A 26,688-nucleotide genomic window follows, 5' to 3' on the forward strand; every position below is an offset into this window, starting at 1 on the left:
GAGATGTAGCCAGTGTTTTTCCTAAATAATGCAGATGTAGATTCTGTGATAAATTCAAGTTCTCTGATTGGAAAAATGTATGCTAAATGGTTTGACCACTGACCACAAAGGAAGACAGACACACAATACAAGCAATGAAAGAGTTAAAGGATAGTAGGCTAATTAAATGAGGCCTGCACAACTTAATGAGAAACAGATCTTGTAAAAGGACATAGGGAATCATTTCATTAACATACATGTTGCTTATTAAACATAGTTATAAAGATTCCCTCACAGACTTTTATAAAACATCTGATTTAGACTCTTCACTAGACTCAGAAACTAGCATATGCAAAGGAAAAAAGTGCAAAATTAAAACTGGCTTATAGATATGAAAAAGACATGCTGGGAACATTGTGATCAAAAGATAAGGTACACAGATATCTGTTCCTGAGCTACTGCTAATGGAAGCTAGAAATAAAAGACAAAGTAAACACGTAAATCTTTAAAACTGACTTCCTGTAAAACAAAAACAGAGGATAATGACTAGCCAACAAGATATTATACATATTTTTTGCTTATGCAATGCTACATATTCAAAATAATGTTATCACCTAACATTTCCTTCTAAAGAATTGCTATCTTAATTAGAACACAGCCTTCAATACTTCTCTCTTCATCTTACACTATATGATTACAGGGTTAGCTTCTGACTTCTGCCCTGAACACGTTGTTGTATTTTCTGTATTTTTCTGTATTTTTGTAATTTGTTGCAAATGCAGTTACTTGAAAATAATAATCTTCACAGTACTACTGTGAGACATAATTAGGGTGAACACTTTAGAAGAAAATTGTAGCCAAATATCACCCAGTTTCAGAAATCCAGCTTGAGAACTCCAGGATCAGACCTGCTCAAAACACAGGCCTAACTATGAAAATCACTGCTGAGTTGTCCTCAACTACAAAATGAAAAAGAAATATTTCACCTAGAGCATTTAAAAACCCCAGAACAAGTATCTACTTACTGAAAACTGAGAGAAGGAAATCGTCCTGCATCAGACACTAAGCAGTAGAAACATTTTTCTCACAAACTTACTATCGTGCTTAATTCTAAAAATTTCTTCCCTATTCTCCTCCATGCACTATAATTTGTTCCAACTTTAACAATCAGGGTCATAGTGTGACAAATAAAGGCCTCCTTTACTACCCACTCCTCTGTTACCAGGGCAACAATCTGTGCATATACTGAATGAGACAAGAGTCATCTGGAAAAATACTATTCAATTGTGTACTACTGCTATCCTGTAACACAGAAGTACAGGAGCTAACTTCTCAGTGCTTATATGCTCCTAATTTTTGTTTCAGAGGAAACAAATGCTGAAGAGCTTGTGGCTTTTTTAATCTGTTGGGAAAAAAAGCAGAATTCCTCTTTTGTTGGCCAGCATTAAACCCCATGTCAGCTGTGAGCAGGGCTGCAATCTCCAGAGCTGCAGCAGAGAAATCCATGATGAAACAGTGTAACACTTTGCCATGGTACATTTTCCTTCTTTAGCACAGCTTACTAGGGAGCAATTTGTAACTGGTACCTCGAGATTACCAGCCAAGAGAGAGATCGTGAATTTGGCAGCACTCAAACTGCATAGAAGAATATCTTTCAGTAATGACAACCAAGCCACTCTGCCTGCCTGCAATCTGAATTTTAATATGTCAGCAGTTTATTGGGAGGCAGGGAGGGGGGAAGGAGCCAGATAAACTACTTAACTGCGGCCCCTAAGCTCTTCCGTTAATTCACCCATTTAAAGACTGAAGGCTGCACAACTTAATCTAAACAGGTTTGCTCTTCCCACCTGCTCTCTGAACATCAGCAGGGATGATAACAACCTGACAAAGAAAGCAAGTTAGCTCTTGCACAGAAGATCAATCATTAGGAGAAAAATAAGAAAAAGCAGCCTTGTTATATACAGAGCACCAATCATTGAGCAGCACTCAAGTGACAGCTGAATTTGGAAAGCAATGCTACCCAGCTCAATCCCCAAAATACGAATCTGAAAGGATCCATATAGCTTAGGCTGGATGGATTTTCACACAGGCAGAACACAGCATTTATCTGCCATTTTGGCAAGTTCTCTATCACATTTCTAATTTCTACAACGACAGCAGACTCAGCTCCTCAAAGCTAAAGTAATGGACAAAAAATACTTCGTATTTTCTTTAACTTTTTTTTCAAACACCTGAATTCCATTCCTCTTTAAAAGCCTTCTCAACAATAATACAGTCTGAGACAGAACACTGAAAATGGAAAGATACAAAGTGGAGTAATTTGAAAGCTACAAACAACTAAGAAAAAAATCTGTTTTGTGGAAAATGTTAGGCAACCTTAAGTACAGGTGGTACACTCTGAGCCAGCTACAAGAAAGAAAGGCAAGTTACACAAAGCAGTCCAATGTCTATGAGTTGGGACTCCTCCAATCATGCATCTCAATTCAGCCAAATGCAAGGTCAGATATCCAGGAACACAGAACAGAGGTCACACTTACAGGATGGAGAACTGAACCTGGAAGTCAGTGACTCTAAAAAGAACAATGGATCATACTGGATAATCAGCTTAACCTGAGCTCACAGCCAGCTTCTGTGGCAAGGAGTCCACAAAGACACTGGATATTTACACACCAAAGTATCGAGCAAAAGTGAAAATGAGGCACTATCTCTGCAAACAACAGTGCTGAAAGAGTGCTACTGGAATAACCAGTGCTTGTCATTTCATCACCACAAAAAATACTGAAACTAAGAAATGTTCAGAAAAAGGTTTCCAAAAAACAAACCAACCATCAGAGAAACATTCTCAAAATGAGAAATCAGTGCCTGATTTCATTTACCCAGGTAAAGCCTAAGCCACGGTCTGCAAATAGCTATAGGAAAAAACACAGAGCTTAGTAATGGAGTAAAGAATGTAACAAAAGCAATACCTGGACCTAAAGCTAGTCAAATTTGTAAAGGTACATACTTTCAAGTTAAGATTAACATTGGTTGAAACTAAATTTGTTAACATCATTAATATTTCATCACCCTAAGTCTTCAAAGCAAGATTATATGTCTGAAGTACATCCTTGTTTAAATACAGGTTACAGACTTCAAATGGAAACTACTGAATCAGATGTTTGGTCTGTGCTTTATACTGATCCCTGTGGGCCTTGAAGAATATTCATCTATGCTGTAAGGAGCTTGGAGAAAAAACTATCACTTCTACTCATGTTTTATCTTCAGGAGAAATAGGCATGAACTTTTCATATCTAAAGCAATTATTCAAACAAGACTCCCTGAATTCCTCAATAGACAGAAATATACCAACCTGTTAGAGAACAAAGTCAATTACCTCATTAGCTATGGTTAAGTATGCAACTTCCAGAAAGAGAAAAATACAATACTTGCTTAGGTAACTTAACACATACTAAGCACAAAGCAACTGTTGTGTGTCATTTCCATATACTGCATTTTCTCTAAAGGCTTTCTTACAGGATAGCCTTGTTCCTTTCCAGAGAAGGGAAAAAAAACCCCAACAAAACACCAAACAAAACAAACAAAAATTGAAACAAAAAAGCCTCCAATTCCATCAATTAACACGTACACAAAATTCAACATTGTTCTCAATCTTTACCTGTTCCTGTACATCTTCAAACTCTGAACTGAGCAGCTCTATGAAGATGGGGACAGCTCCTGCTTGGATCACTATTCGAGTCTGAAGGGAATTTCCCGAGGCAATATTTGTCAGCACCCATGCAGCTTCGAACTGGAAAACAAAAGACAAGTCAGTTCACTAGGAGCTTTCTATGCCACACCAAACATGGACACTAAATGTCCTCTAAAACCAGAGAGATCTGGCAGATTTGGCATAGGGAAAACATGAGATATTACCAATTAACAATTTGCAAAGAACTAGAATCATGTATTTAGGAGTTATCATTACCACTTGAAACAAAAATTTGCAGCAGTTCTTTGTGAGAACATTGGGTTTGCTGTGGCTTTTCAAATCTTTTTTTTTTTTGCTATGCATTTATGTTACCTTTGCCTTTCTTACTGGCTAAGAACCTGTACACAAAACAATGTGCTTTCCCACAACATGGCACCTGCATTCACTACATCACAAGTGATATTCCTGAAGATGCAAAAGAAGACATTGTTTGTCAAAACTTCATGGATATGAAGCAAATAAACGATCTAAAAGAGATTTTAAAAACCCAAACAAATAAAAATAGATTTATAAAAAACAACACAAAGAACTTCTCTCCAATTCTGGCAATCAGTACTGATGCCAAATGCTACTAGTGTATGATGTTTTTATACACAACTTGAAGAAAAAGTGAGATCCCAAACACTTTGCATTTTCAACTGTTTTTGTAATTTATTCTTTTAATGTCAACTTGCAAAAGCATTAACTTTTTAAGATGAAATGCAAATTTTAACCCTACCTGAGACCTCAGGCCTCAGAAAATACAGATTCCAGCAATTTGTGTTTGAGTAGGTTTCTGCATGCCTTCAGCCCAAAGATTATTACACTACTTTAGCAAATTTACATCCTATTAGGTACATTCCGAATCTATAGAATTAAGACTGCTAAAAGTTGAATGAAAAGTAAAAACCAACAAAAAGTAAAAATGGAAAGTTGTAAGCTATAAATGAATGACTTTGACATTACCAAAAGATGCTGATCCAGCAGTATTCCAGAGGAAATACTGCCATACCTTCCAAAACTGTCTGAAGAGATAGAGCAAGGACTTATGTTTAGGGTTTAGTTACAAAAACAACTCCTGCTAAGGAGTTGCACCAAATCCTGAGATGTGCCTGAAATAAGAACTCAAGAATTAAACCTAGACTTCCAAGGCTTTTCATTTCTAAGTGTTGTTAAAGACTTCGGTTTTGAAAATGCAATTAATTAATACAATTAATACAATACAATTAATCCTGTCCTTCTGATCTACTGAACATTCTAGTCAGATGTGATCAGAATAAACAATTCCAAAATACATCACTGCAATGCACAAGGAGTATGGGCTGCAAAATAAAGTAGAAACAGACAAAGTCAAAACTGCAAGATTCATCATTAATGAACAAGAAGCAAAACAGTGTGACCAGAACCTAAGGCCAATGTTGCTTTTCTGCAATTCTCCTTTCTCTGAAGTGAGTACCCAGTGTTCTGGGGTACATTCTAACATAACTGTTACTCATCTTTCTACCACAGAGGTCTCTTATGCATATTTAAAGTTTGTCTTCCAGCTTCCTACTGGTACCACCAGCTTGAACAATTCACAGCTTGGAGACTCACACAGTCTCCAGTGTAAGCCACAGAAAGGTTAGAGAGTGACAGTTTCTCTCCTCCTTCTTCTCTGTGGACACCTCATGCTCCAGGATGTATAAATTAAGGAACAGTCACACATTAATGGCAAAGATTTCTTTGTGGTGCCATTCTTTTTCAAGATTCCTCTCTCCACATGAGAAAAATGTATTTGTTCATGTATGGCTGAAGCAGCCCTGGAGAACAGGGGAGCTTTTTAAAGTCTTCCTTTTACCTTGAGGAAAAACAGGGCAGAGGAATTCCTAACAAATTAGGCCTTCCTATCACTGATCTCAGAGGATTTAGATTTACAGAATATTCCATTGACAACAAAGAAAAAAAGACCATAAATTCCCATAAAGTTTTAAGTTCATTAACGTGGAAGTTGCCATATTCAATCGACCATACAAGCAGCTATAAATTATACTTCACTGTCTCAGAACAAATTGGAAATCCTTCCCTTCTAGGAGAGGTTACAGTTAGAAACCCTAGAAGGCCAAGCCCAAAGGAATATTTTTGGAAACAATGAGAGAGCAAATAAAAACATTAGAAGGTGAGTTCCAGGCAACTTCTTAATTGATCACAGCAAAAAATTCTACCTGCAGACACTAAATTGCCAAGCAGGCAGAGAGATTTGGCAAGATGGAGGAAAATGACCCAGGTAGAATGGAGTATTAAGAGCAACATACTCAAGCTTTTATTTTCACTGCTTTCCTACAAAGTCCTTAGGACAAGCTTGCACATTTCCACTGTAACTGATTTTTCCCATTTCCATGTAAAAATCAATAAATATTACACCAGTAAGGCCACAAGAATTGCTTCCATTTACCTGCCTGTCTTGGGTTTCTATGTTTGACCCCAATAAGTAATAAAAGGCATTCAATTTATTTCTTTTACAACAGATAGTTTACAAATCTTCCATTGGAGTTGCAAACCAACCAGCTTAAATCTGATACATACTCTTAGTTACTCCTCAAAGGAACCCAAGAGACCTCTGAAATTCTGTGGATAACAATCTGAAAAGCTTGTTATCCACAGAAATTTCAATACCTTCTCTAATGTGTAAAAAACTAATTTTTTGCATATTTCCAGTCAACAAAATTTGGATTTCACATGGCATTCACAAACCTGTTGCCTTATGCATTTTAAAAGAAAGAACACTGATTCTAATCCAAGTGTTGTATTTAATGTTACATGTTAACATATTTTTTCCTTAACCAGGTAACAGTTTTCCTTCACTTTCTATTAGCCAAGAAAGACTGACCAGAAAAATATACAGCTGGAAATAAGACAAAGGTCAAGAAAAATTAACCACTGTAGCACATACAATTCCGTTTTTTTCAAACCACAGTAAGGTTTCCAGCTTTCTGTGCTTATAACTACAGATTGTATTTTTAATTCTAAACCTTTTTCTTACTTTAATCAAAAACTTAAATCCTAATTCTAAAGATTTAAAACTGCCTTCAATTTGTACAAAAAGACAAACATCAAAGTTTTGTTTAATAGCTTTTCATCTGTTGAGCTCCAAATTTCAAGCTCTGTATTTGCTGAAGTCTGAAAACCTCACCCTATCAGTTACTCAATGCATGTCAGAGATCTCTCTCTCACACTCTCTCTCTCCTGTCCTCCACCCAGAGGTCTTGCCAAAAATTCTGAAGATAAAATAGCTTTTTTAACATAGTGAAGAAAGAGAGGAAGTACAGCTGAACAAATCACTAATTTTTTTCCTATCTAATTTGCATCAGCAAATGCCTTCCTAAACTAGGAAGGCAGATACATTTGTATTTTTATACCTGTAATGTACAGTTTTCTTTCCGCTTCAGGAACTCCACAAACCTGGCCACGACTCCTTGTGTGCTTATGACTTCATCTATTGGAGGATTTGGTTCTGTTTAAAATAAGAAGTTATGTTAGATACACTCATTTCTTTGTAAGGAAATTCTCAAATTACTGCATCAAAACAATATCCAGGGACATACTGATTGCTCCTTTCTTGGAGTGTGCTCTTTTTCTACAATATTTCACTAAAAGGCAATGGATTCCTATCTGTCAACATAAGAAAACTCCAGAGTTTTGAGGTACTAAGATAAGATGATTCAGAGCACTGATGCACTCAGTAGTTTAGGCAGGCTGATTTCAGAGCAGCAGCTCTGTGCAGTCACTCTGGCATGCACAAGTGCAGAGGACCTTTGATGTACCAGCACGTTTGGGCCACAGAGACACCGCCTAAAACATCTGAACTTAGGTCCAAGAGGAGATCTCACATCTGCAACACTCAGTACACATTTCAAGAGAAGTGACTACTACATACATCAAGCTGACATTGTGTTAAGCAGGGCTTTGACCCTGAAATTTCAGTGTGAAACTCAATTTTTATTGTTGTCAAAGTAAAACCACATGCTAGGGAGGCTTCCACATTTTTCTCTAAGTCATTTCAGCCCTTACCTTTAGAAAGCAGCTTTCGGAACTTCTGGGTGGCTGAGAGCTGCTGCTCTGGACTATTGGAGAAAATCATCTCAATCATATCAGCAGTGATGACTGCACTCTAGGATTTCCATGGGGAAACAGAATGAGGATGAGAGAGAGCAAAGGGGGAAAAAATCTGGAATTAGCAACATACAGGTTACATTTGCTAAACCAGTATAAAGCTTATTTCTTACTGAATAAAAACTTAGGTAAAACCATTATGGACAACATAGGAATCCTTATATATGAACATCTACATAAGGCAGCATCATTCTCAATTTACTGAAAGCTAAAATCAAAATTTTCCACAAGATATGGCAAGAAAATTACTCTTCAGAATTTTTCATCGATATTCTCTCCCTTCCTTTAAATTAAATGTAAAATTGTCAGCTTTAATAAAAAGTAATTATGTTAGCATTTAGATTTCCCTAACATGTACATTTTGACTTACTCTCTTACATCAAAATGTATAGGACCCCTCATTTCTAGAAGAGTCAACAAACTCTAATGCTTGTTATCAACATCAAGTAGAGGTATTAAATTTTCCATAATACTGAAGGTTTCCAATAATATGAATGTATTAAATCAGCAATCTTTTTATGCTAGGTAAAATCTGACATTCTGTTCACCACACATGGACCCATGTAAAGAAGCATAAGAAAAGTCAGATTTTTTTTCTTCCACTTCTAATCTAATCTTCAGATCCATCTGAACCCAACCCTTAGACAGACAGGGAGACAGATGACAGTGCTGAAAATACTTAAGCGTTGTCTGTAACAGCCAACAGCTCCAACTGTTAAGAGCCTGAAATTAATGGCATTTAACACAGCAAACTGTGTAATGACACTATCTATCAATTAGGCAAAACCCTTTCCTTACTTTTTACTCTCTATTTGTTTAATATAAGCTTCCACACAAATGATTAATGGTATTTAAGACTTGCCCAATATTTGAATACTATACTGAAGAGTAAAACCATATATTCTATTATTGATCTACCACACTGTTTATAAGCATTTCTCTGTTTCCCAGAAATTTTCAAGGCACATATAACCATCTATAGCTCAGCCTGATTTCTATGGAAACATCACTTGCATACTCTGAACACAGACACTGTGAAGATCAGCAACACTTTTAAGTGAGAACTGCACTTCCCTTAAACTTTTCTGTTGTAGAACTGAAACCTTTACCATTTTTCTTTCCAGAGAGAAAGTAAAAAAGTCTAATTTCCACAAGAAGTATTCTTCCATAGTTTTAAATTCTAGCACAGAAAGGGGTTCAAGGCCTCATGCAGACAGTTAAGCTAGGTCTAGCAGTGTTTCCAACACTTAGGTTAAAAATTGTGCCACTTGAAAGTCTGCTAAGAAAGCTTTCCACCAAGCCCCTTTTTAACTTTGTGAATTGCAATAACACACTGCCTGATTTGTATATTTATGCTTCAAGCAGTATGAATTTCAGATTATAAAAACTCTGGGCAACATTTGATAGAATCACCCATAATGGTGAGCACTAAATCCAGGAAGTGATCAGCCTGCCAGGACAATGACATTTTATTTTATTTTCTTGAGCACATATCCTCTGAAAAATCACTTGCTATACATTCCTGGCATTTTTCTCTCAAGTAATCTGTTTCAGGGTGGTTCATTGACACAGGTGTTTCAGAGTTGTCCATCTCTGAATGCATTCTTCACATCATTCTGGAATTTCACTTCCATTACGTCACAGCACATCAGACTTGCCCAGCTTCAACCAACACTATTCATTTCCCATCACTTACAGAAGTCATCTCCATGTTGTTCATCTGAGCCTCATGGAAGCCCCCATCTGACATCACTTCCTCCTCCGTTTCTTCCTCAGCCGTTGCAACATTTCGGCGTTTAAACAACTAAAGAGAGAAAATATTTAACATACATATATATATATATATATATATAATATATATTACATAGCCAATATATACACAGTATATTGCATTAGGCTGCTATAAAAACTGCACATGCTATGACCTGAGAGAAGACAGTACACTGGCTACAGGACTTCAACTGACAGCATATGGAGAAAGGTTAGCCATGGAGTAAATGAAAACAGCAATGTGCTAAAATATTGGTTCCTAACAGTTCTGGAAAACTGTTCACTGATGTCCTCTTCTTTACCATCTGCCTCCATCTACAAGCTCTTTATCTTCCACACCATTCCCTTCTTGCAGAGGATGCTGGGGTTCAGAGACCTGATAAATTCCTGTGCGTTACACATCCTCACAGAACACCTGCAGGGGCTCTGACAGTCGAGTTACAGTGGCAAAGAGGGCTCTGGAGGATGATCTTACAGAGGTTATTATACTGGGATGAGCAGAATTTGGTTGCTATGACTTAGAGAAGGTACCCAGTTTAAGATGTCCTGAGAAGAGCTGGAGAGGCTACAGCGACTGGTCAGACAGTTTTGTCTGACCCTCAAGCTGCTCTGGCCAATGTGACTCCTGAGTGAATGAGGAGCACTCACTCTATGCCTTGCAGAGCCTGCAGAAGGGGCACTGAAGTGTGCAAGTGATTCTGATTTCAGGCTGACTGCGTATGAATTTGGAGGGCAGAACAACCACGAAGGGGTTTGGGAGAAGCAGAGAATCAGAGCTACTGCAAGCCAGGACTGTGTAAGGACTGCTCACAGACTGCTGTGTGTTACCTGCTCCTCTCTCTTTTGCTTCCGTAGCTGCAGACCCTCTTCCTCCCGCCTGCGACGCATCTCGTCAGGGTTTAGAGATTTGTTCTTGTAGCTCTTCAGCCGGAAATTCTCTTTTCCTGAGGTCGTCATGATTCCTTCACAACGCAATTTAAAAAAGAAGACAAAATTACCCTTCAACAATGCATCATTTTATATTGGGTCCACTCCTTAAACTCTGTAGCCATGAACTTCCAGCCAGTGCCCCCCTGTATTCCATCACTTAACTTCTAATAAAATTTAGAAGATAGAAAGTAAAATTTCACAGAATTGTCATTTTGGTCTGTCAGTTCTTTACAGCAGTCCAACAAATTTTTATTTTATCATTTTGAGGCACTCACTGGAGAGTAAGTAAAATATTTTACTAAGAACAAAAGTCTATAAGCCAGAGTACATAGCCTAGGTGAAAAAGAAAACTATACTAAAAAATTTTAACATTTCCCCACACAGAGAATTAGCCAAATTACATAGTCCTGTTTTTAGTCAAAAGTGAAGGTGTCTTAGCTGCTTTTTATCTTCATTTACTTTGCATGTCAGTACAGGGGCTTTTTTTTTTTTTGCACTTCATATCCAACATTTTAAGCTAATTCAACACAACCCTGTTGAAGAAACTTGAAAAAACCCTGTGCTCTTCCTATCCTGACAAGGCCTACAAGGAAATTGAAACAAAAAGAAAAATTTTAGGTGAAGATGGTTTAACCATTGAAAATGCTGAGTCCTGCAAAGAAAGCAGTGCTATTGTTCCCCTCCTCCCCACCCCCAATCCCTAATCCTGCCACTGTTTATGCAGAGGAGCCTTTTTTCAGTCTGTGATTTCCATCTGTCTTATGTAACTCAGTGGGTCGGCATTTACAGCTGCCCAGGATGATTTGCACATGTACAACACCACACTTTGGAGTCACTCAGCACAAAGCAGTGATGGAGAACTGTGTGGAAAGAACTCATTCCCCTGAAAGCAATGGCTGTGGATCAGGTCTCTACTCTTAGTGTTCCATTCTGCTGCTGCTTCTCTCCTTACATCATCCCTTTAAATCCAAAAGAGTTTGGGAATCAAATTCTCAACACGTCAGTGTTTCCATGCATCTTCACAGAGATGCAGAGTCTCCAACATATTGTAAATCCTGTAATACAGAATTTGGAAAGCTGCACCTTATTAAAAGTTACTCTACAGGACTTTTAAAGGTCTCTTTCAAATGCTCTAATGTGTGCTATTAAATAAGCTACTCACTTCAAATTCCATAAGCACAGAATCACCAGATGATAAATGATCTCCTGTGCATTTTCTACTTTAAAATTAAGCAACATGAGTCTGTACAGATTCTCAACAGCTTAGGTTTCCTCTTTAAAATACATCAAATGTATATCGAGTCTATTCTAACAACTCTTCTTTCAGTTAGCACAAAGAGTTGTAAGATAACAATAATTAAAAAAAAGGATACTCAAATATGCTTCTTGCTTGAGCCTCTTTTTAAGTTGCTACTACCTGACAACCATTTATAAGAATTCTGATGATCAGAACTGACTTTTACAGAAAACATTTTGGACATCACTTCAAGTGTTACTGTATTCTGACAACTTTTTAAAAATTTTAAAAGATTATTTAAAATGTTCAGGGACACAGAACTACTACATTGATTGTCAGTCAATCACAGGTTGCACCAAATGCACCATTAGCAACCTGAGCAGATAGGTAAGCAACTCAGCAGCCTAATTTTGCTGAAAAGGTTCTCCTGAAATCAAGGTTTTTTAAATAAAAATACAACAAAAAGATAAATCCCACAGCACCAGAAGTTCCCTACATCTTTCTTAACAGCTTTGAGACCCCTTTCTTCCTGTGTTTACATGTCTGAGCTTCAAGCATTCGTGATTCTTACAGTATGCTTAGCCATTATATGTTCTTCACATTTTTAGTTTAAGTGACTACTACCTGTATATTAAACACACATACTATTTGAATAAGCCTGGAATTTTAACTGTAAAAAGAAGTTCAATCAACAAACACTCAAAATTTCTTTCCTAAAATATTTTGAACAAAGTATTTTATATATTTTAGAATAAGCAAGTTGAATTGAAACACCAAGTGGACAACCATGAGCTAGAAGGACATTCCTAACATGAAAATGGCTTTGCAGACACTCAGGTCATTCAGCCCCTGACCATGAATAAACACAGGCATACACTACAGCCCAGATAACATCTTCACAGTGTTATTAAAAATTCTCCATTTTTGTCTGAAGTCTGTTTTCTCCCACTCATACGACCGCATTTGCCTTTAATTGGGATTTCAGGACTTTGGTAACTCCTTTGATAAACTCCTGTGGTCATTTCACACCTTCACTTTCAATACCTAAAAGTTCTTAATTTAATTGAATTCTTGACAGGGAACATCTTCAACCCTTGATACTGAATTTCATCTAATTTCTATTATGCAGCTTCCATATAATGTCCCAATGTTTCTAAACACCAATGAACAAATAACTTCATCATAAGTAATTTTCCTTAAGTGTATTCTTCCTCACTGTACTTATTAACATAGCTTCCCCCTTCATTCCCCGCTCACACACTGATTTTCTTTCAGTTAATTTTGCTTCTGTCTTTAAGGTAATAATTTCCATTTTCCTCTCAGAGTTCTCTTAGCCCCTCCTGTTGTACCCTAAACCATTGTTTCACTTATTGAAAATACAGGTACAGGATTTATTTGAATTCTTTCTCTGACTTTAGTGCAAGCCCTCTACTCAACAGCCTCACAGGTATTATCTTTCTTACACCCTCTACAAGCTGTAGCTGCAGGTTTTGACTATGCTTATTTCTGACTTTCGAGACAGCTCACTTGGCTGACTAACCCTTTCCTCTATTTCATGAGTAAACTGTACACTTAAAATCCTTTCAAAATAGTATATTGTCTTTTATCTGGGAGTACAAACACCTACCACCAAATGACTAGGAAGAGAGTTTCTTTCATTAAAGGTGAAAAGATTAAACTCTCTTCATCACTGACAAGTTACCAATCCAACTAGAGATGGGTTCAATACCTTATTTTATGCTAGGCCATCACTGGTAGTAAATGAAATCCCAGCACAAAGCCACACACCTATTTTATACACCTGTCTGATCTCTATAACTGTTAAACTCATAGTTATTTCCTAGAAGTAATTCTTACTTCCTGAAGCTATCTTAAAATCAATTCTTTCTTTACCATTCTTTTATTGTTTCCTGACTACTGGTGAAAAATTCAACGAGTGCATCAAGGATTCCATCCAACCCACACATACTGACAGCATCTTTGGACCTATTCAAATGTGTGAGCACACAATGGCTTTTTAGGATTAAAAATGTAACAACTCTCTCTTAGCTGTTACAGTCATCCAAGGACTGTTTGCTATAAATCTCCTCCTCCATTTTTGAGGATGTAGCTTTTTCCCCAGACTAAACCACAGAAGCAAAACAACTTCAAATTGTCTCTCTGGTTTTCAGCAGCTTTGGTGTGACTTAGCTGAAAATCTTTCAGTGGTTACTACAAGTTCACCTTTGCAGTAAACAGCAAACCCTGGATTTTCTCTGCATTGTCAAAATTAATGCTACTTCTGGAAAAAATCTGTGGTGGTTGTCATGGAAATGTTCTACCCATCTTTTCTTTCCTAAAGATAGCACAGCATTGTCCACATTTTTGATACTCCTGGCTACAGCTAAAAACCTCTGGAGACCTGGTAAGGAATTTTCATGGTGTATTTCTTGGGCTTTTGTGCAACACCTCTCAAGCCCCATATGACACTTTCTCCTTCTCAATTTTTCTGCATAAACACAAATTTTAGCAAAATTAAACCCACTATTCATGGATGTCTGCATTTCCATGTGGCAAACATGATCCCAAATCTTTTGCTGATTAAGATGAGAACCGTACCAAATGTGGATGTATTCTAAGCACACGTTTTTAGGGGAATAAGAAGTTCTGCATTTCTCCTGGCTCATCAAGTCAAAGAAACTCTGAAGCACTGGGAAATACAGAGTCACTTACTGCCATGACCTACCTTGTCCCAAGCAATCATCTAGATAGGAATAAAAATGAACTCCCTGCCTTCTTAAATCAGCTATCACTGCCGCTAGACTTAAGGGCTTTGCCAGAAGGAATACCTTGTGACTAATACTCTTGGATATTTCACACGTCAGAGGTACCCAGATGTAAAAATAAAACCCTTACAAATCAAGAACTGTATAATTCTATATATACACACCATTTTTTACACATGTAATAGCATATATGTACCACGTATACATAATGAAAAAAAGAATACCAAATACAGTCTTGATATTAAAGACTGTTAGAGACAGACTTTCCTTCTTTGGAAATAGGGGCAAAAATATGAAAAAAAATGTGTTTCAGAAGAGTAGATCTATACATGACATTCTACCTCACAATGGGAATAGGTCAGAAGGGGAAGACTTCAAAATTAAGGCAGAATATGAGTTTGAAGAGAAACAGTGTGATAAAAAATTATCAAAATACCCATGATTTGCCATATTATGAGAGTACATTTCCTAACTAAGGTGGCTGTCAGAAGGAAAGGAGTCACTGGAGGCAGACTTGGGAGCTCTGTTGTGCTGTCACACTGCTGCCTCTCCTCTAGATTGCTGCCACAGAGACACAGAAAAGACACAGGAGGCACCATCAGCCCTGAAAGGACAACTCGTGTTAGAAACAGCACTGTCAAGCACTGAGAGAAGCTGGAATTATTCAAGGGAAGAAATGCACAAAAGCTTTACTTCCAAGGAGATTTTAGTTTGTTTACTGGCTCTGACATGAGATTCTACATGTCCTAGAGAAGAAGTTTCCTTACAATCACACTTCTTGACATCAAGCCAAATACCTACAGCACAGCCTGGACAGATGTTTGAGCAATTCACTGAGCTCTGATTACAGGATACATCACCTTCTGACACTCTTCCATGTGAGACTAGAAAACCTATCCAATTTAAAAAGCCAACCTGAAAGCAGCACAATACAGGGCATAGAATGATAAAAGTATCATCTGGGATTAATGTTATTTCCCTGGAAAAACTTCTAGAGCAAAATCCTACATTTGGCATCATCCTACAGAGATGAAAACACATCCACCAAGTCTCTATACTGTTGACAGTGTTATCTGAGAGAAAAAGAAAAATAAAGGAAATCAACAGATTGACTTCTCTCTTCACTGCTGTCTCCTGTTTTTCAAAAGCCAGCTCAGCCAGACAAACACTTGGATGAGGTTGTACCAACTTCTAATGCAAAGCTGTTTGACAAACCGTGCTGGCTTACAGGGGTCTGTGGGAATGCCCACCAGCAGCAGCACCCACACCACTGAGGGACAGGGGTTTTACTTTCTCTCTGTCCTCAGACTCTTGTAAAGCTCAGGACATCTACAAGAAAGGATATTTAATCATCTCAGCTACAAAAAGTTATTGTTCAAGCAAAGCACAGCCAATTTCCAAGACTGCTGCTTACCTTTCTCTAGCTGTAAAAGAGGACTGGGAAACACGTCTCACAGTCACTATAAAATCAGCAGTTACAGTATTTGTAAAGACCTGTAAAGTAAGTTTTGCTCCAGCCCTAACAAGGAAACAAAACAATCCTGTGAATTCCATTTTCTGTGGTTTATGAAAGCTGCAACAGCCCAACAGCAGGGATCCACAGTCCTAGGGCAACCAGCATACAAGAACAATGGAGAAGAAAAGGAATCACCACCCTCTGCTATCCAAAAAGCCAGAAGATTAAAGGAGCTTCAAATGCAACATAAGAATGGTGGCCAGACATGAATAGAATGTACAGCCTTGAAATGCTCAGACTTTAAGAGACTTTCTGTTAAAAAATGGAATTAAGAAGTGGATTTTTTCATGGAACTGCTGCCCATTTCCATATCTTTCAAATCTGCTTTATTCTGCAGGCTTCCTAGTCCTCTTAGGGTTTTTTCCTGCCCAGTGGTAAGCCTTAATTCACAATTGTTTCTGTTCTAGCACTTTTATAACCCTGTGAAATAGCAAAACAAGTACTAACCCACCTAATCTATGGCTAAGTTGTCATGTTCTAGCTCTAGACTACTTGGCAAGTTGGATTGGTTCTTGCTTAAAAATAAGAATACCCCTAAAATAATTAATACAAGACCTAAAAGACAGACAACATTGCACAACATGGAATGTGATATTACAGAAAAATTACAAACATTAATATTGCTCAAAGGCAAAAAAAAAGGGGGAGAATACATTGTGTGCTATCTGAACAATGTTGAGACACCTCTGTCAAATGTGCAGGGATGTGACATTTCACACCTCATCCTGACTTTCCTATCCACAAACAGAAAAAAGGGCTGAAAAGTTGGCTAAAGTAAAGAAAAACAACTACCACATCAAAGGTATCTCTGCAAAATTACTGATCTTGAAGGGTATACTGATTATATCTCCAGGTAACTCAGAAAGATCTTCTGTCCTTACAAAAAAAAGTACATACTTTTTAAGAGATGTACTTAAAACCAGGTCAACATCAGCTTGCCAGCTCCTGATCTTCTTTACACTAAAAAAAAAAACCCATAGGGAAAAAAAAAATCAAGGAAATATATTTCTGGTTGCATAAAGAAAGCGATCACTAACAGAAACAGAATTACCTAGAATTGGTAATCTAGGCACATCTGAGAAACTGATCTGGCACATCAGCCTGTATTACTTGTTAAACCCACTGACAGCCACAGAGCTGGACAACTAATTTTTAAAAGTTTGAGGATTATGTGCTTTTTTTTCCTCTCTTTTTTGAAGAAACATTGCTGAACAGATTAAGAAGTAATGCATTTACAAGGTTTACTGGAAAACAGTTTTAGAAGGCAACATGCTCAATAAAAGATTATATAGTGTGTATCTAGCACTTCACCATACATTTACTACTATGAAGATATTTACAAGATGTTTTGGGCTCTATTTTTAAAAGGTTCATTTTGACTTAACTTTGATAGTTTTCAAAGTTCCAGAAAGCTTTTAACTTGAGTGAGAAGGTAAAAAAACTGACTGTCAAAGCCAGGTCAATTTAAAATTAAAACATCTTCAAATTTGTTAACTGAGACTTTGCGACTTGAGTTGAAAACACAAAATTCCTTTACTGTGTTCAAAGACACAACAGTGCAATAAATCTGTTTAATTAAAAAAACCCTCACCTTCATTTCTATAACCCCACAGCCCACAATCAACCTGAAACCAAAAGGTCCCACAAGTCATAACACAAAGAAGCAAGTGATGAGGAATTAAACTATTCAGCCACACAGGATTATACTGACATTAAAAAAAAAATAACCTCACGTAAATGTGCCCATCCATATGAAACTACAGAAGTGATTATTCCTGTATGCCAAGTGAAAATGTCATCTGTTTTTCTTCTGAAGAAGGGATACATTTGTATTTTGATCAAGATTACAGCACATGCTCCCTGCACTCACAGGATGGGCTGGCCAACTACGTATTTTCTGTAAGGTCATATCTAAAAGAGGGACTGCTTGAAAAACCACATTTGACAGTCATCTGTCAGAAAAACAGATCACCCTCACGTTTCCAAAATCCTAACTTACCCTAAACATAATTTATGAGTGAACAAGAGTGCATCTTTCAGAATTTCACACAATGAAATAAAGAAGTCTCTGGCAGTTTAAAACAAATTAGGTTAAAAATAAACTAAATTAATAATTAAGTTGACTTTGTAGTTTCAAGCAGCTTTTGTTTAGGGTTGGAAATATCAGAAGGCACTGACAGCAAAGCTACCTCATGCTTCCCATGACAAATCTGCCTGCCACAATTGTATCATTTGCTGTGACTCAGCACTATGGAAGATATGTGTGCAAACCAACAAAATAACAGCAAGCCAAAATTCTACCGATTTCATCCCAGCTTTGGGATCAGCAGTGAAGGACTCACACAGCACAGGGATCAGCCACATCAAGCCCAAACCCACAGGCGCTTCAAGCTCAGTTACACTCATTCTGCCTCCCTCACCCCAGTTACACCCAACACCCCTCCCACCAAAAGCTCCTGAACCCAACCAAGAGCACATTCACAGAGACCTCTTCTCTTCTCTGATAATTTATCAGAACCAAAAAAAAGGGTAGAATGAGAACACCAGGCAGCTGAAGAAAGGATCATGTGGAAGCTCTACAAAGAATCCCTGTGTCTTTTAAGAGACAATCTCACCCTACTTCAGACAAAAACCACAACAACCTAAAGTTAATCACAACATTACTATTGGACTTTACTTATAGATACCTACAGTTTGTGATCCACTAATAGGTGGCTTGTTTGCACATTTTCCTAATTCAACAGGTGAATTTGCTTTCAAGTGTTACCTTAGCACTAAATTTGATAGGCTTACAAAGCCTTGTTTCAAGATATGTTCAGGATGTTTAGCCACAAGGTATTTGTTTTATGGTTTTAGAAGCAGCACATCGCTTACATATAATCTCAACTTTATATAAAATAAAATAAAGATCTGTGTGTATCAAACCAGTTGGTATCTCACAGAACACATGAATCCTCCTGCTGAGCCTGACAAGCATCTGAACTACCAACAAAAACAGAAAACAAATCCTGTGGATCACAAGGAAGCTGCTGGCAGCAGGTGACTGACTAAATCTTGTCCTATGTCACACTCTGAAAGCCCAGAGTCCATCATGTTCTGCACACATCCAGGAACAGCCGCATTTCTTTCGCTTCCAATGAGCTTTAGTGTCTGTCTCCTCATGACACTAAGCAATAATTATGTTCCAATAAAGTGCTCATGTTATTCAAACTAGATTTCTTCTGTCACTGAACTCCATTTATTCCTGTCTAACATGAAGAGACCAGCAGAAGTGACCCTGTGATGTGCAGTCTACCACAACTTTCTAACACTTTTTCACACCTTCTTGCCGCTAACATCCTTTATAAATCAATTCTGGTGAACGGAAATTTACTGTCACCTGTCTTAGACTACATCTACTTTTTATCCCAAAATGAATTATAAAGGCTGCACAATGTTTAATGCAATTTAAGACATTCAGGAGGTGGCATAATATCATTTCCAGTCCTGCTGGTCTACAGATTTCATATTCAGTGGAGGTTTTTAGAGTGTTTAGCTTAAAATTACCTCTTCTACTTTTCCAGAGTCCCTTTACCCTGTCCACAATAATTTAAAAGTACTGATATTTCTACAGGCCTTGCATTCCACTGCTGGCTTGAAAACCCCACATTTATTCTTGGAAATAACATCGAGCAGTTTAATCCACTTACTTACTTAACAGACTTTAAAAACTGTAACAGACGACGGGTTTTTTCTTCAGAGTAGAAAAAAAAGTGACTTGCTATCATAATGCTGCCTCTATTCTCTGTAATTTACATCAGCATTTCTTTATTAGCATTATTATATTATTTAAACAAGTACATCCATTATGCTTTCACCCCTTAGTATGAAGCTGAATAATTTTTCTATCAGTTCAGCTTCCACTTGTTCTCTGAAAAAGAGGTGGTCTGGTCTTTCTAACTTGTTTGTCCATTACATCATTCCAGAACCTCCAGTGCAGACATTTCAGCCACTCAGAATATTTCATCAAGTGTGTAATTCCTTTAATGCCTTTTATTTTTCTTGACTTGCTCAGAACTTACCAGGCTCACTCACTACTCCCTCTGGCCTTCAGAAGTATTTAAACAAATGCAATAAATTGAGCTATTTGCTGCTTGCTGCTCTTTTATTTCTGTTATGCTGCAAATTAACATTAAAGCCCCTAGCCCTAAATCACATAACTCAAGTATTTTTATGCACTATATGCTATTTTGGAAAAACCTGATTTCAGTTTTTCAGGGAGGCACCGGTTTACATCCATCAACCTCTTGCCATAAAAGTTACATTTGCAACTTAAGAACTTTTTTAGTTGCCTTTAAAGGTACACTTTTGTGCTCTCAAAGATAGAAATTAAGCCCCCCCAAGAACTTGTGAAATACTTCAAAGAAAAAATTCACAACCTGTTGAGGGACAAACAGAAAGATTTTAAAGCAAGCCTGCAGAAACAGGACCATAAAATAAAATGTACCATTCTATTAACGTTAGCTTATTCAACAGAAGGGGAGGAAATAAAAAAAATTTTAAAATAGTAAAGAGCACTGTACAGAAACACTGAAGCTGAAATAAGACTATCGAATAACCTGCTTAAATAAACATTTACACTTAGAAGTTTCTATAAAGAACCTTTCAGAAACTGCCACAACTGACTGTAGGACTTTTTAGTTCTCGTGGTGACTTGAGCCAGTGCTGCCTGCTGCCTTTCCCTTTCCAAATGGACTAAAGTGGGACTTCTCCAGGAGCCAGCACTCAGCTGAATACACAGGACCACATAAGCACACCAGCTCTGAAGTCATCAGCACAGAGAACACAACCTCAGCAAAAATCAGCACATGGCACACTGACAGCAAGAGGTGAACGCCCCGGTCCAGTGTCAGAGTGAGATGGGATGTACAAAGACTCTGCTTTGAAGCTGGGGCTCAGTGGGGGATGCCAAGGGCCCAAAACAGTCACATCTCTCAGGAGTGAAGCATCACTGAATCTGTGTGAAAGACTGTGACAAGAAAATCCACGATGAGAAAAATCTCCACCTCGTGTGTCATCTTAAGTTACGGTGCCTCAAGCTACGATTCCTCTCCCCTGTGCCCATGAGTATGTCTAAAGGGTAATTAAAAGGTGCAACCACAGCTCAAGTAGAAACTTCAAAACTCGTTTTGAATGAGTTAGTTCACATGTCAATGCAGTTGGTAACACTGAAAGGAGAACACAATGAAGTTACAATAAAAACAAGGCCAAATACACAAAAAGATCAGCTTGATACAACCTATTAATTTACACAGTGCTTCATTAACAGCTGGAGGGAATTCTACTCTAACTACTAACTGCCAGAGGTATATACAAAATAGCTTTAGAATAAAGAGCTTCTGAGGATAAAGTTGCAATCTCATTTCCTGAGAGCTCATTGACATATCCCAACTTTGTTAAGTCTTTCATTAACATCAAACAGTCAGAGCAGAAAATACGCCAGCAAACAAAAAAAAATCCAGAGGAAGAGCAGCTTGAATAAAGGATAAAGGGACCATTAAACACCACCATTCAGCACCATTTGGGAATTCTGCAGAAACAGCAGCCCGGTATTTTCACAGCTCATGACGTATCTTTCCAGCCCGGAGTTTCATTTTCATGAAACGCCCTCAAGAGGCAAAGCTTAAAATCATTGTTACAGGGACCGCGCTACGGGCAACACAGATTCAAAGACGATGAATGGGACAAGTTTCTGTGGTATACAAAGTCTCTGGAACAGGACAACTGGAAACGGCCACCCAGCGCTAAACTTGCATCGTATAAAGGCAGCCAAACAAATAACATTTCAGGTGAGACAATGCGAGGCTACGGGGTGATATTTGTAGGGAGATGGCAGAGCTTTTTTAAATCAACTAACACCACAAGTGAAAAAAAAAAAAAAAAAGCTTGGAAGATGCAGGAGGAAGTTTCTCTTCCCCTCCATAGAATCAATCAGGTTGGAAAAGACCTCTCAGATCACCGAGCCCAACTGTGACCCAACACCACCGTGCCAAACAGCCCACGGCACTGAGTGCCACATCCAGCCCTTCCTCAAACACCTCCAGGGACGGTGACTCCACCGTCTCCTTGGGCAGCCCATCCCAACGCTTAACCACGCTTCTCCTGAAGAGATTCCTCCTGGTGTCCAAGCTAAACCTCCCTGGCTCAGCTTAGGGAGATGTTCCTTCGTCCAGCTGCTGCCCTGCCTCTGCTCGCAGCCCGTCCCGCGGTGGGAGCAGCGCCACCGGGGCCATCCCGTCCCCGCCGCACGGAGTTGCCCGACTCCGCGCAGCCAACGGCGGTCACTTCCGAAGCCGGAGAGAGTCCCTGCAGGCACGAGGAGCCTGTCCCCGGGCACAGCAGCACCGGCCCGCCTCTCCCCCGTTCCCCGCCAGCCGCGGGTCCCGGTCCCGATCCCGGCCCACGCGCGCGCCGCTCCCGCCGCGCCGGCCCCGGCCCCGCCCCGCGCGCGGCCCCCGCGCGCCTGTTGCACGCGCGCGCGCGCACGGGCCGGGGGTTCGCGAGAGGGCTCCCGCCGCGCGCGGCACCCCCGGCCCGGGCCTCCCCTCCCCCCGCCACAACCCGAGCCGCCGGCGGCCGATCCCTGCCCGGTCCCTCCTCCCGCGGGGAAGCGGCCCCGCGCACCGCCCGGCTGCCGTCACGCTCGCTCCGCCGGGGCCGAGGTAACGAGGCTCCCCCCCGCCCCCGTACCTGCTGCCGGCCCGGCGCGGCACCGCGCTGTCTCCTCTCGGACCCGAGGCGCGCGAGCGCCGCTCCCTCCCTGCCTCCCTCCTTCCCTCCCTGCCTGCCCGGCGCTGGCTGGCAGCGGCACTGCGCACGCGCGGGGCGCGCCGCGGCGCCCTCTGGGAGGAAGAGCCCTTCCGGCGAGGCCGGCCGGCGGCGGCGGCGCCCTCCTCAGGACGGCGCGGCCCCGAAGGAAAGACTACGGCTCCCGGCAAGCAGCGCGCGCCCCTGCGCGGGCGCGCCTCTCCCGCCACGGGGCACGCCGGGAGTTGTAGTGCGACGGGCGGTGGCGCCGCGCCCGGGAGGGTTTGGGGAGAGGGGAGGAGGCACCCCGTCCCTTCCCCGCCTGAGGGATGGTGGCGGCGGCCGCCCGGGAGTGTCGTATGTGGGACAGGGAGGTGGCGGCAGCTGTGGCGGCAGCTGTGGCGGTGGCTATGGCGCAGCAGCCGCCAATGTCACGGCGATGTTAGGCCCCAACCCGCCGCCCGCCAGCGCCGCCGCCAGGGAGCTCCGCGCCGGGAAAGGGGAGGGATGTTCCCCGGGGCTGTTACGGCCCAGGATAACGCAGCGGGCTGATGGTTCCACTTTAATTAATGCAGGTCCCCTAGCGGTGGCCTCGGTGCCACCGCAGACCGCGTCACTGCGGGTGCGGCAAGCAGCGAAGCCATTTCGCTGTGCCACGGGCGATGCCGCCGCAGCCACGGACACAGCGGCGGCCCCGGCCGGACAGGCTGCTGGTCAGCCACGGTGTACAGTGCGACAGACACGTACATGAGATTGTGTGGCACAAGCTGGATGGCACACCCTCAGAGGAGCACAGGGTGAGGATGGCAGGAGAGGGAGCCCCAGCAGCACCCACCAGGCTGCTTCCAGGCCCATCCCAGGAGCATCAGCCCAATAAAGGCCCATTTCGAGGGGCACAGGAGCACAGTGGCGGGTGGGAACCCAAATGAAGGACCCAGTGAAAGGAACACCCTGTCCAGCCCCATCCCGGGAGCCTCAGCCCCAGAGCACCTTTAGGATTAGGGGTGCAGCTGTCTGCAGGGGTGTGGGACACAGGATGAGATGCAGGGGAAGAGCATTTGGGGATTGCACAGGACTCATCAGGGAGTGGTTAGGGCAGGAGCCAGGGGTGATCTAGGGCACACAGAGAAACAAATATCGCATACAGGAATAAAAAGGGCCAGTCATGTGTCAGTGGTTTGTGATGATTTGTCCACATCCTGCACCTGATCAGCGCAGCCTGTCGCGTCTCCTCATCAAACTCCTTTTGCACTTTGCCCTGCGTGAGGAACTCGTGGTCAGAGCACCACAGGGAGCTGCTGGGGGCTGGAGAGGCCGGGATTGAGGGGCAGCCCCTGGGCACTGCCTGAGCCCAGCTGCTGGAAGGAGACACCCTGTACACGTGTGTAAATACTGCTGTAAATAAATACACAGAGGCTCACTGTGCACCTCTGTCCTGCTCAGCTGGAGCAGAGAGTGGGATGAGGCTGCCACTGCTGAGTGGGAGGGCTCTGTGTGGATGGATGTGTAATCTGTGTCTGTGTGTATTTGCTTAATTGGTGCATATGTGAATTTGTGCATGTGCCTGCTGGGAATACAAACTCTGTCTGGCTATTGCTTGGACATGGGCATGGGGATGCAGCAGCCTCACCTCTCTCAGGCTACCAGATCTCAGATAATTTTGCAATATCAGTAGAGACATATATTTGTGTACATACACACACTGGTGTATTTCACAGGACTTCATATAGAAGGACAGCATTTCTACCCATTGAATTAAGATAGATTAAAGCAGACAGGCAACAGCTTTCTCCCAAAGCATTTGCACCAAAAAAAAAAAAAAAAACACAAACCAAAAAAAAACCCCAAACAAAAAAAGCAGTTCTGCTTTTCTTTCAGGGATTTCACGTTTCTTGCACCCTACCTAAGCACATCTGTAATGCAGCAGGAGGTCTGGTTACAGTATTGGCTGGCATTCCTGATATACCTTGAATCAAATTAGCACAGTTATGGGTGACAGCAGAGATCTCCAGGTTCTCCTGGTTTTGATGAAAGTCTGGTTTCAGGTGCAACAGAGCTAATGCAATGCAGGTACAAGGATGAATTCCTGTTTCCTGTCTCTCTGCTCTTCTGCTCCCTTCTCCCCACCAAGTACATATTTTCAGGCACGGTGAACTATGTTCATTCTGCATGTCTTGTGATAACCTACCCTTAACAGCCACCACAGATGACTCCTTTTTGGATCACAGTCATCACCTGCAGGCAAGGATTTGCAAAACTTGCGTGGGGTGAGGCTGTGAGGCAGCGTACCAGAAAGAGAGGCAGGTCCAGGCTGTCTGGGTCTGTGTGATCACAGAGCAAGGCATGGAAACAGCAAAAAGCACCACCAGAGTTCCAGCTGTCTGAAAGCAGAGATACCTGAGACCAGGCTGACATCAGGTGCAGGTAAAATTAAGACAGAAGGTAGCTTCATTTCTGACAACAACTTCTGAAGCCCTGAGAGTTTCTGTAATCTGAGTTAATTCATCTGGAGGGAATTGACTCTTAAACCAATACACAATTTTGAGCAGAATTTTTCTTCATGCAAAAGTGAGGCACACCCTTCAGCATGTTTTTAAACACAGCCTGAAAAGATGACAACAACAGTGAAGGCTGACAAATGACCCTGAGCTGGGGGAGGAAGTGGACAGAGTAAACAGATCAGCCATCATGCTGTGATTGGGTTAAATTCGAGTTTAGGCAAAATACCCCTAGGTCTTGTTTTCCCCAGTGCAATGGGATGCCAGAAAATGGTATCACGATAATGCAGCCCTTGCTAAAAAAGGCCACGGAGCCAGACTGCTGACCATATTTAGCTCTACTAAGTTGCAATTGGCACCAGCAAGCCTTGGTTGTCACCCACTGACATTTTGTTCAGCCCTAAAAATGAAAACAGTTGCCTGCAATGTTTCAAGCCATGAGAGTCACTGAGGACTCACAGATGGGAAAGAGAAAGATAAGGCAAAGTATCAAGTTCATCATGATTTAGGATCTCAAGGCCACCACAGCCAAAAGGGTTGTTCTGTGTTTCTGAGGCGGTGAGGGGTGGCAGCAAGCAGCAGCAGGGTCACAAGGGATGTCTACAGCCACGTGGGGTGAGCACCCACCAGGGAGGAGCAGCACCTGTCCCATCTGCACCCCTGAACCTCACTGGCATGGAGGAGACCTGTCCATACTCCCCATCAGTACGAGGTGCTCACCATGGGAGTCACTGTGACATGCTTTGATGAGTCCGTGCCTACAGTAAAGCTGGACTGCTCTCCTTTGCTTTGCCAGGTTTGGCTGAGGAAGGGTGCTCTGGGAGCTGTACCCTCAGGCTTACTCTTGGTGGCTGGTGGGACCTTTTCACTGTGCAGTGGAGAGATTGAAGTTTGGGAGTCTTCTGGGGGTCCCCAGGAGGAGGGCAGGCACCTTTGCCCAGCTGCTCAAGTGTGGGCCATCCCCACTTCCCTCTCCTTGTGTCCACCCTGCCTGGACAGATCAGAAAACCACCACTGCTGTCTGTGCCAGCTGCTGCGTCCAGTGACAGTGGGAACTGGGTGACAATTCCAACTGCAGAAACCACAAACTGGTGTGGGCACTAAGGGGAGTTAGGTTGTCAAGGGCAAACCTCCATCAGAGAGCAGCAGGGAGCTGACACAGGGCTGGGGAAGGGGTTTGATCTTTTCCTCTCATGCAGGGGGCACGAGGTGCTCTTGGTTCTGCCTCTCCCCTTGTCTGCAAAATATCACTCCAGGAGTGACAGAGTTAACAAATACAGTGGAGGAGACAGCTCTGTAAGCTGAGCTACGTGGTCACATGCACAGGTTTT

General features: G+C 41.3%; 1 protein-coding gene across 1 annotated transcript in view; it reads right to left on the reverse strand.

Annotated features, from left to right (window-relative positions):
• The window catches only part of KPNA1 (karyopherin subunit alpha 1), a 58,367-nt gene extending 35,407 nt beyond the window's left edge, over positions 1-22,960 (reverse strand). The window contains exons 1-6 of the mRNA XM_064723097.1: positions 22,803-22,960; positions 10,454-10,587; positions 9,552-9,659; positions 7,754-7,853; positions 7,102-7,196; positions 3,635-3,766 (exon numbers count right to left, since the gene is read on the reverse strand). Of these exons, the coding sequence (XP_064579167.1) occupies positions 3,635-3,766; positions 7,102-7,196; positions 7,754-7,853; positions 9,552-9,659; positions 10,454-10,582 (564 nt within the window). The 5' untranslated portion in view covers positions 10,583-10,587; positions 22,803-22,960. The remainder of the gene's footprint in view (positions 1-3,634; positions 3,767-7,101; positions 7,197-7,753; positions 7,854-9,551; positions 9,660-10,453; positions 10,588-22,802) is intronic.
• Positions 22,961-26,688: the final 3,728 nt, after the last annotated feature.

This window comes from Zonotrichia leucophrys, chromosome 1 (assembly GCF_028769735.1).
Source record: "Zonotrichia leucophrys gambelii isolate GWCS_2022_RI chromosome 1, RI_Zleu_2.0, whole genome shotgun sequence".
Lineage (NCBI taxonomy): Eukaryota > Metazoa > Chordata > Aves > Passeriformes > Passerellidae > Zonotrichia > Zonotrichia leucophrys.